The 11,297-nt window shown below is 48.6% G+C and overlaps 2 protein-coding genes across 2 annotated transcripts; one reads left to right on the top strand and one right to left on the bottom strand.

Annotated features, from left to right (window-relative positions):
* The first annotated feature begins 97 nt into the window (after positions 1 to 97).
* On the top strand, positions 98 to 2,904 carry spata2l (spermatogenesis associated 2-like). The gene is made up of 3 exons (XM_047033811.1): positions 98 to 361; positions 836 to 1,193; positions 1,389 to 2,904. The coding sequence occupies exons 2-3, from the start codon at positions 849 to 851 to the stop codon at positions 2,505 to 2,507; spliced, it is 1,464 nt and encodes a 487-aa protein (XP_046889767.1). The 5' UTR covers positions 98 to 361; positions 836 to 848; the 3' UTR covers positions 2,508 to 2,904.
* Positions 2,905 to 3,242: 338 nt separating this feature from the next.
* pdf (peptide deformylase, mitochondrial) lies at positions 3,243 to 4,845 on the bottom strand. Its single transcript, XM_047034002.1, is given in 4 exon segments — positions 3,243 to 3,575; positions 3,770 to 4,253; positions 4,255 to 4,412; positions 4,744 to 4,845. Coding segments are annotated over 3 exon segments (756 nt in total). The 5' UTR covers positions 4,369 to 4,412; positions 4,744 to 4,845; the 3' UTR covers positions 3,243 to 3,417.
* Positions 4,846 to 11,297: the final 6,452 nt, after the last annotated feature.

Here is an 11,297-nt window from a genome sequence, read left to right as displayed (position 1 = left end):
TCTCTCTCTCTCCCCCCCCTCCCCTCCCCTCCCCCCTCTCTCTCTCTCTCTTTCTCTCTCTCTCTCTCTCTCTCTCTCTCTCTCTCTCTCTCTCTCTCTCTCTCTCTCTCTCTCTCTTCATCTCTGTATTAAATTATTGTGTAGGCCCAGACTACATATAACTTCAAAACTTCCCCACCACTCCGGGGCGCTGCATAACCAAAACCAAGCCCACCTGCCTTTTCATGGTGACGGTGCTTGACACGTGACAGTGTTTACTTTACTCAACTTGAAATCACGCTCTCAGACCTGTTGATGCTGAACCGGTGGTCCGGAATGTTTTGTAAAAATATACCTACATAACTAACCAAACAAGTAGAAGGTGAGCATTTCAAGTGTGTTGTAGCAAACAGTATTTCTTTCAGTAAAACATGTTTGCTATTATTGTTTGTGGTACTAGTAGTTAGCTAGCTACTTTAGGCTACCTATCAACTTCCAAGTTAGGGAAAGTTAGCGTACGTGTAAAAGATGCGTTGCTTACGTTCTCCATTTATATTGAAACATGCCGATACCAGGTACTAGCCTTGCATACGTAGTAAACGCTCTTGGTCTACCAAAGATGAGGCTAGTAGTTAGCTAGCACAACTTCTTCCCCTTGTTGGGTTGGGGAATTCCCAGCCTTAGTTTTGCTTTCGTTTCTTGTAATTAGTTTAGCTAGTCATACGCCGAAAAAACAGGTTTTTCGAGCCATAATTATATTAGCTAGATAATACTGATATTTGAAACAATATGAACGTGTCATTCTGCTTAATTTAGGACTATACCTAGCTCAATTAACATGTTGTGTCCCACGCAGAGTCTGCGAAAGGATGAGCGGCCTTGACAGAAAAGCCACAGAATTGGTGGAGATGTACAGGACCAGCCTAGAGCATCGTATTGAGCAGGGGGATTGGAACCTGGTTTGTAAAGATGAGAAGCTGTCCCAGCAGGTGGAGAAACTTCTGCGGGATGACCGTGCCCAGGACGTGCATGCGTTCCCTGGGGTGGACCCCCTGCGGGTGATGGAGGCGTCACTCTTTAGGGGAGGTCCTAACCCCAGCAGAGCAGGGGTGGCAGGTGGACTAGATGGTTTGGCGAAGGCTTTTGAAGTATTGGAACTAGCGGCTTTGAACCTGTACCTGTGTCCCTGGAGAAAGGAATACCGAGTGGTTAAGGTAAGGTGGTTCCTGCCAGTAGGAATGCCTGATTTTTTTTTATCTATGAATAGTTTTACCTTTCACCAGCATTCCCTTTCACCAGCATACATCATCTCTATATCACAGCTGTCAAGCTGTCAGCTGCCACTAGCGAAGGTTTTGCCATTGTCTTGAACAAAGTGATTTTTTGCTCTCTCTCTCTCCCTCCTACAGATGTTCTCAGGCATGTTCACCCACTACATCAAGCCCTCACTGTCCGAAGCACAGATGCTGGAGCTGTTTGGCTTGCTGGGATACCAAGCCAGCAAAGCCAGGAACAGTGAGGAACTCTGCCTCAGTCTGCCAACACGCCCTCTGGACACTCTCCTCTTCCTTGCCTGTGCCTTTTTCACTGCCCGCTGTGAATGTCGCATCCTGCTGACAGCCTACGGCAAACACACAGGGACCAGGGGAGTGTGTGGAGCTGGGGCTGGGACTCGGGCTGAGGCTGGGGCTGAGGCTGGGGCTGAGGCTGGGGCTCAGGCTGGGGCTGCAGAGTGGCAGCTCAGCCTGGTGCAGGAGAGACTGAAAGGACACAGCCTCGAGGTAGCCCTGGACAACACCAAGAGGAAGTTGGACATTCCAGTCCTGAAGGACGACTTCTTGGATTCTTCTGCCACGGGGCGGGATCTGGATCTGTACACGGCTGAGGGACTGAACCCCAGCCAGGGAGACATGGGGCTGGGCAGGGACGCTCTGCATTCACCCTCATGGGCGAGTGTCAGTACTGGCACATCACTGCCAGCCGTGAGAGACAGCAATGGAGTCTCCACACCCAGGGAGCCTGTGTGCACCTCAACACTGACCTACCACCTGACAAAGAGCCCCTCTTCATTGACCTCCAGCGCCAAGCCAAGGGAGAACTCAAACGAGCCCAATAGAGGGGACACCTTTCCTCCCAGCCTGTCCTCTCATGTGTCTCCACCTTCACAGCCCCACGACACTCAAGTGCAGCACTCCCCAGAGCTTGTCGACCGCTCTGCAGGGTCCCTGGGAGGACACCCCGCCCCTCAGCCCATCCCCTTCCACGAGTGCTGCGATCCGGCCGGTTTGCAGCACCCACAGCTCGTCTGTAAGAGTTGCTCGGTCTTCCATGTCAATGCCTGCAAAAATGTGGAGTTCTGCAAGGATCACCATGAAATCTACAATCTGGGGCTCTGTTCCAATGGATGCGCTCAGCCTCCATGTAATCTGTGCAGATACTGCTATGCCCAGTACTGTAAGAGATGCTGGTACCAAAAACCTCTTTACTGTGACTGTGGCCAACTTTTTGACCAGTCGTCCTCAGTTTAGTATGCTGACCGTATATCACACTGTGAGGCAAAGTGAACCGGGGTAAACCACTGTGCCTTAACAGCAGTGCCAAATTATACTATTTACTAATACTAATACTAATTGGAATTCAACTTTAGCAGTGAGAATGGAAGCCTATAACGTTTGCCTTAAATGTCCTTCTTCATCTGGAGGAACTCTATTTTTCTATTCTTCTGTTAATTGTATGTTCTGGCCTTATGCACATTGTCAGCCTATTTCAGTCATTAAAGGTTAAGATATTAAGTTAAACAGCATCTTTAACCTGTTTTAAAGTTGTTTAAGACAACTGTTAACTGGAGTGGCATGTTCAATCGTGCTTGTGATCAAACCTTTTGTCTGGAGATAACAAAAAATGAGGAATAAATAATGGATTTAAAAGGGGGAATGTGTCTGCTCTGTTCATGTTTGTCTTTGAATTAAGAAGAAAGACAATGCAAAACGTTTATAGTCACATTTGGCTCAGTGTCTTTCATTATAGTTGTAATCAGAAACAGTGGTCTAGTTTAAATCATTGGATTATTGTGAACATAAATTGGCCAGGGTTTTCTTCATTCAGTGAGTGGTGTGTCGGTCACATTCAATGTGTGCAGCATGCCACCTACTGGCCAAGGTTGACAGAACACCAACATGTAACCCCTAGTCTACCGCAAGGCTTTGGGTTCGACAAAAAATAGCTATACCAGGCTACATAGCCCACAAATAAATTCAGAAGCAAATCTTTGAAGATTTATTCAACAGATTCAACTTTTCAGGTATGTGTTCATGTCCAGGACCCTGCTGTGGTTGGCTTCTGAGCAGCCTCAGAACACTGTCTCTCCTAACAGGTCTTGGAAATGCTCCAGAAAGCATCAGTTCTCATGATCCAAGCCCTGGAACCAGTCCACTGAGACTACTCATTGTGCTCCTCCCACTTGATGTTGATGAAGGTCTTGGTGTCCATGTGGTCAATGTAGAGAACCCCGTCGAGATGGTCCATCTCATGCTGGAGGATCCTGGCTGGCCAGCCACTTACCTGCCATGTAACTGGCTCTGCCTTCTCATTAAGCCCTGACCAACACACACACACACACACACACACAATAACTCACCTTGTGGCTGAAACACCTTAAAGCACGTCAAACTCATTTAAAGCCTACTTTAATATTGATTGTGTGTTTCTTGATCATTTGAATATTGTTGCTTATGGATTGATTTATGGAAAAGAACGACATTGACTTGGTATCCCTCTGACTGCATCTTACCCGAGACCTCCACTCCCAGATAGCGTGGAACCCTGGCGGAGAACCCCGAGATGCTCTCACAGGCCTCCTGGAACAGAACCGTGCGTCGATCCAGAACCCGAAGCTGGGGGTTGATGAAGACCCTCAGCGGGAACACTGCCACGCCCCTCGCCTCCCTCGCCGCTGGCGACACGTCCTTCAACATGCTCTCTGGGAACTCGAGGGCGAGGATCCGCAGTGGCACGCCCACCTGGGGCGCGCTCATCCCCATGCACTGCAGCTTCCTCATCACCTTTACCATGGCGCCGATCACTTCCTGCACCTCCGACCCCAGCACCGCCGACGGGTCCACGGGGGCGGCGTGGGATCGCAGCACGGGGTCGCCCACCTGGCACACGTGGGGGTAGGGTGGGCTAGGCGGGGGCTTGAGCTTGTGTTTGATATACTGGAGGTAGGAGCGCACCTTGATGTTGGAGGAGTATGAGCGTGAGGGGGGTGAGGGGGGGTGTGGGGACAGTGGCGCATGTCCAGTGGAAGTAACCACCGCTGAGGGGAGGGCTGGTCGTGCATAGTCTGCCGACCCTGGACAGACGAAGGCCGGAACACAGGGCTCTGTTCATGGCTGGGTCTGGGGGATGTCGTTTTTTATTTAGCTGTGGTCCACCTATGACAAGCAGAAAAAACTAACACATACTACCATATACATACTATCAACAGCAAGAACAACATCTCAACAAAACTCTTGTAAAACTGTGAATGAAGTATTAACATTAACAGGATGACAGAGCAGTGCGACCTAACTATAATCCAAACGGCATGAATACAAAACACAGCATTGACTTCATTACTGTAGCTTCAATGGTGAGCTCAGCTAAGCTATCTGACCTTACTAACTGACAATGAATGCCACCCTGCCCCGTGTTGAAATGTCATGCAAGAATTGCCTTGCTCCATTAACTTGCCACGTGTGTTTTTATACTAATAGAAGGGCCGACCTTGGAATCGTTGTCGTCTTTTTATAATCTCACATTCTGAGGCAGAGAATAAGCATGTTTGGTTATCCTTGAGGATACCATAGATGCACTTCCGGGTAAAGTTTGAATATCCAATCTTAATTTCACAATAAAAGTATCTCCAGGACTATAGCGTTCATGTCAACGGAAACAAAAAGTTTTTGCGCCAAAATACTTTTAATTTGGTTACGTTTACAGCCGTGCACCAGAATTACTACGTTTTCAAAAAAGTTTGAGACGGTGTCTCTAACTTGCCCGTACATGTTCATTTTCGCCCACTACCAACATCATTTTTAATCTAGTGAGGACCAATGACCGCTCTTTTTCTTCCCATCGAGTATCGACCAGTCAGATGATGCTTGAACTGGCAGAATTAGCGACTGCCAGACCGATGGAGAGATACCGTGGACTCCTCAAGACACCAGACATCAAATGTTTACAAGACATCGCAACTCTTCCAGTGTGGATCATTGAATACGCCTGGGCGCAACAGAAGATAGAAATATTGGAAGGTGTGCACAGGTTTTTATCTATATTTTAAAGCAAATTACTACTTGGATTATTTATGTAATGATGGAATAGAATCACCTAAACAAACGGTAATAACATTGTATTTGCTAGTCACATAAACCGTAGTCACAGTAGTTGTAAATCTTATAAAAGTCTTATAAAAGTGTAAATAACGTTTGTGTTTGCGTGTGTGTACTAGGTCTGAACCCCAGCCTGTGGCCAGATGAAAACCTCGGTTCTCTAAGCCTGGAGGAGCCCTGGAGGCTGAGGACAGGTGCTGCCCAGGCCTGGTGCATTGTTAGGGCCAGGGATGTGGCCCGCTATCACTGGGTCCTGGATCTCCTGGATGTCACCTTCAGGCTACTGCCTGCCCTGGTGGCTCCCATCAAACACATGAAGATCATGTATGGCCTGAAGACCATGGTATGTAATAACACTGGTCTAGATGCTGGGGCGTGTGCTCGCTGATCTAACACAGGCCTCTGATGAGGCTTTGGCCTGTACATTGGGAGAATGTTGACTCTTAGTGGTAAAGTGATTAACCACTGAAAGACTGCAGCTCATTCAAAATTCTGCAGCTAGATTATTAACCACAACTAAAAGGAAAGAACACATTAGTCCTGTCCTAGCTACTTTACACTGGCTCCCTGTTACCTTCAGAATTGACTTTAAGGTCCTTTTCCTCACATACAAAGCTCTACACGGACAAGGACCTGGCTACATTGCTAACTCTCTGTTAAACTACACACCAGCTAGAACACTGCGATCATCAAATGCAGGCCTATTAGAGGTCACCAGAAGCAGTCATAACAACATTGGTGATGCAGCCTTTGTCAATTACGCCCCAAAACTATAGAACAAATTACCCATAAATATTAGGGAAGCAAACACGCTAGACATTTTACAGCTTAAAACCTACCTTTTTACCAAAGCATTTAACTAATTTTATCTCAGAAGGGTTTTACTACTTTTATTAGTTGTATTGTTTTTATAGATTTGCTATTTTAATTATTACTTTTATCACTTGTATTATTGTTTTTATTGATTTTATGTAAAGCACCTTGAGCTGCAATTCTTGTATGAAATGTGCTCTATAAATAAAGTCTTATTATTATTATTATTAAGTCTCTGTTTCCTGTTTCCTGTTCCAGATCATTATGTGGATGCTTCGGGAGGACCAAGGCATAGCGAACACTGTCAGGAAGACCATCCAACTCTTCCCATCTAGACTTCCTCAGTACCAGGGATGTGTAAGTAACATGCAAGCGTCATTGAGGAAGTTACTCACCTAACTTGCCCTCAGTAGGGTATGAATATGCTGTGCATCCTGAACTTGATCTATCACTTCTTATGGTGTATTATTAATTAATTGACCTATGTGGTTAAATACAATTTAAAAACAGCATCATTTAATAGATGTCTGTAGTGAAATGCAACTATCATGTCTACTCTCCTCGCATTCAGAGCCGCCATGAAATGTACCTGATGAGGAAGAACCAGCAGGAATTCAAGAACCTGGCCCAGAGCCTCGCCATGGACCAGACCCGGAGGCAAGCTTACATCCAGGTCTGTTCCTCCTCTCTCTCTCTCACACACACACACACACACACACACACACACACACACGCACACGCACGCGCACACGCACACGCACACACACACGCACACACACACACACACACACAGGCCAGCTCCATCCTCTCGCACACACAAACAGTCCTGTGGTAGGGACTGATGAAATGCTTTGACTTATTATTGCATATTAGCTGAGGTAGGCCACGTGGTGGTTCATTCACTTGTAAACTCTTTGTTGGTGTTTGTCTGCTTGCTTTCTTGTAGAGGGTGCTATAACACCTATCCTTTAGCAGTGTGCTGTCTTTGCCATGATAACCTCTAGAATTGTGAACCTAAAACAAAATGGTAGTGGACCACAGTAATAAATCTAGTAGTTTAACAGCATTTCAGCAACACTTTCAAAATGACATGCTCCTCTGTAAATGTCCCCACATTTTAGCATTTTTTTTTAAAGCACAATCCATTCATGTGAGTAAAGGCTCATCATTTAACTATAAGCCCTCATTAAGCAATGTGGCTTTTGCTTGATGATGTCTTTTAGCTAAAATGCTGAGCCTTAACGTTTGAGTGTATATGAACTCCTATATTGTGTTGCGGTATGACAGCATCTGATGCAGGAGCAGTATGGAGAGAGTTATGCTCAGAAACTAGAGGACAGGCTCGTTCACTACCTTCACCAACTACACACAGTCCTGCCCAGGGAGACATACATTGACCAGGTGAGTGAGTGTGTGTGTGTGTGTGAGTGAGTGTGTGTGTGAGAGAGAGGGAGAGACTGTCAAGTGTATGCATGAACGTGTTCTGCTCATGAACGTGGTGGTGTGTGTGAATCTCCCCAGCTGTTGAAGAAGGAGAGTTCCACTCTGCTCCACGAGGAGCAGCTACTGAGGAGGCTGCTGGTCAGTGACCCTGATTCCATAGCTGCCTCCCTCAACCACATCCTGCTCTGTGAGTCCTGCCCAGCATCACACTCGTATACTCAGGACTCCATTTCAGATTTATTATGTCAACTATGTCAAATACAAATGCATATATACCTCAGACAAACGTCCGGTCTGATACTTCTTGTCTATAATAGTCTACAAAAGAGGTTAATACTAACTACGTATTATATCATAAATTAGGGCTGGGCGATATATATTTTTAAATCGATTTATCGAAGTAATGACTTCCCTCAATAAAGATATCGTAACATTGATTCATTTTCAATAATATTGATAATGTCGATAGAGAATAATTAGGAACAGCAGTCCATTTAATGTCCGTGATGCAGCAGGAAGTTGCGGAGAAATGGTAGCCTACGCTCACAAAAATATACTGAGCACCTCAAGTGGAGTAGCTAATGTTAACCACGGAAAATGAGTCTTATTGCCGAAAACAGTGGCAGCGATAGCCATGGCGAAGGAGCAACTTCCAATGAAGAAATTATTGATAAAGAAGGTTCGTCTTCTTCAGTTATTTGGAAGTTCTTTGGCTTTTTGAAATCCGAAAAAGAGCAGGGCAATGTTTGGTGCAAATAGTAAACAAACAGGTGCTACCAAGTCTGGTAATACGACAAACCTTTTTTACCACCTAAAGCAAAATCACTCGTTGGAACATGCAGAAAGTGTGAGTCTGTGCCAAGGTATTGATAAAAAGCAAGTTTTTAAAAAGCTTACTTGACCCCAGGTACGTGCTCCCTGGCTGCAAACATTTCTCTCACACCGCGCTGCCTAAACGTTATGCTGAGTGTGGGAAAAGGGGAAAAGTAGGAGAGAAGTTGAGATTGATTTTGCTACTACTACAGATCTGTGGTCTATTGTCTCAATTACCGTTATCGAATGGAAATATAAATAGCTATATCGATACTTTTTTACCCATATCGCCCAGTCCTATCATAAATGCTATATTATTTAATCTATATTACTAGAATATATTCATCTGAAGTAGTTGCCTAATCAAATGGTCTCTTTCTTACATTTCCTCAGCCCGATCCTCCCCCAGGTGTGATTCCAGAAGTGCTGTCCAGAGGGATGGGGTAGGGGAGGGGGAAGGAGGTGGTGCTGCCCAGGGGGAGGGGGTAGGGCAGGGGGAAGGAGGTGGTGCTGCCCAGAGAGAGGGGGTAGGGGAGGGGGAAGGAGGTGGTGCTGCCCAGAGAGAGGGGGTAGGGCAGGGGGAAGGAGGTGGTGCTGCCCAGAGAGAGGGGGTAGGGCAGGGGGAAGGAGGTGGTGCTGCCCAGAGAGAGGGGGTAGGGCAGGGGGAAGGAGGTGGTGCTGCCCAGAGAGAGGGGGTAGGGCAGGGGGAAGGAGGTGGTGCTGCCCAGAGGGAGGGGGTAGGGGAGGGGGAAGGAGGTGGTGCTGCCCAGAGAAAGGGGGTAGGGCAGGGGGAAGGAGGTGGTGCTGCCCAGAGAGAGGGGGTAGGGGAGGGGGAAGCAAGTGGTGGTGGGAGACCTAAGTCCCCTGGGGGAGCTCCAGAGGCCTCCGCTGAGGGGGGACTGAGTAAGGTGGTGGGGCCCCCGGCCCTGAGGCTCAGAGACAGTAGGCAGCGGGGCAGTGAGGAGGGAGGCCTAGCCAGGTGGTCATGGGTAGCCCCTTGCTGCAGGCAAGGGGTGAAAGAGGGGGCAGGGTTGTTTACGGAGACAGACAAGAACAGCCCCCTGCTCTTTGAGGAGGAGGAGAGCAGAGGAGGAACAGAGGAGGGAAATCAAAAAGGAGTGGATGCAGGGGTGGAGATATTGAACGGCGGCGACGTGGACGATGGAAAGACGACTGAGCAAAGTCAAGACAAGGCAGGAGGGGAGATGAAAGTGCAGGAGGGCAGCCAAGGGGGCAGCTCTCCAGACGAGGACACCCCGCCCCTACAGCTGTGCTCCAGACATCAGAGGTGGGTGAGGAACATCCTGCACCAGTGTTCAGAGGAGGAGGAGGAGGGGCTGGCCTCTCCCACCACACTCCACCACAGCTGCACCTCCTCTGAGGACCTCACCCCCACCGTCCTCCCCCTCCTCCTCCACCACAGCAGTCCCAGTCCCTCCCTTCTCCACCCCCCTCCTCCCACTGAGCCTTTTCCCTTTAGAGGAGACACCCCCTCTACCTCATCATCCCAGGACATCACTCCCTCCCTCCTCCCCCAGTCTCTCACCCCCCCTGATGGAGACACTGTTAACCCACATATCCCAACCAAGGACAGGCAACATTCTGAAGGAGCTGGCGGAGTGGCCTTCCGTACTCACCCAATCGGCTTCCGAGACTACATCCTGCGCCGCCCACGCCACATAACTCCACCCCAGCCCTCCTGTAGAAACGAACAAACCCCTTCCCTCCTTCAATCAACGAGGTCCACTTCTCGGGAGACAAGCTCTTGTCCCCCTCGGACGAGGCAGCTCGTCGTGAGACTACACCGCCTGGACACCCCTCTCCCAACGCTGGCTGTCCTGCTGCCCCAACCCTCCACCTCCAGACCCGGCTCTGGGGGTCCACCCCACCCTGCTCAGCATCTTCCTCAACTCCCACTCATCACCTGTGGTAACAACCAGACCCCAGGCCTCCAGGGCAGCCCCCGGGCCGGCCCCTGGCTGTCTGCTGGTACCCAGGTCTTACCTCTCCGGTCCAGGGTCCTCCAGCCCCAGGTGCTGCTGACCAGACTCCCCCCACAGCAGTTGACCAGTGGGACCTTGCAGTCTGGGACGGAGGAGGAGGAAGATGAGTGCTACGATTTCGACGTCAACACACTGTATTCCAGCAGTGAGTCTGATGAGGATGTGGACTGCCCGAGTTCGGATCCTAGCTATAGGCCGCACAAGAAGATTTCACATCACGGTACAGCGTGACCGGAGTAGATGTGTTAGGATGGAGCTGGTTGCTGAAATCATCTGTCCACTCTCATACTGCTCAGGACCGTGGATAGGTGTACAGGTTTCCACTTCCACTGTGGTCAGGACTGCACAGTATCTACAGTTTGCACACTTTAACCTGAATGCAATGACACACAGTCCAACTGCACTTTTTACATATTTACTTAGGTGTGTGATAGCTTTTGTGTACCGTGTCTTTGCTCAGGCATTAGGTCTAGGTCATGTGTGACAGCAGTTACTGACATGAACCCAGACTTTGGTGACCAATCACTGCCTGCCTATCCGTAATTTGACCAATCACGGATGACGACCTCAGGGGAAGGGGATTGCATTGAGAGATCTGTGGTGGCGTCATGAGGGTTCCCCTCTGACCCCCTCCCCACACACACACACACTCACTCCCTCCCTCCCCACACACACACACACACACGACCCCTTCACTGTGCACATATTGACCCAAAGGGCAGAGTGGTCCATGCAGTAGATTTCCACTGTCTGAAGGTAGCTTGAGGACATGCGTGTAGCAGGCCAGAGATGTTCCACAGTTCATCGTTGATGATGTTGCTCTGTTTGATGTTGCTCTGTCCATCAGTTCGTTTGATGATGTTGCTCTGTTTGA

This window comes from Hypomesus transpacificus, chromosome 14, assembly GCF_021917145.1.
Source record: "Hypomesus transpacificus isolate Combined female chromosome 14, fHypTra1, whole genome shotgun sequence".
NCBI lineage: Eukaryota > Metazoa > Chordata > Actinopteri > Osmeriformes > Osmeridae > Hypomesus > Hypomesus transpacificus.
The sequence above is the reverse complement of the archived record's forward strand: the minus strand, read 5'-3'. Positions and strand labels throughout refer to the sequence as shown.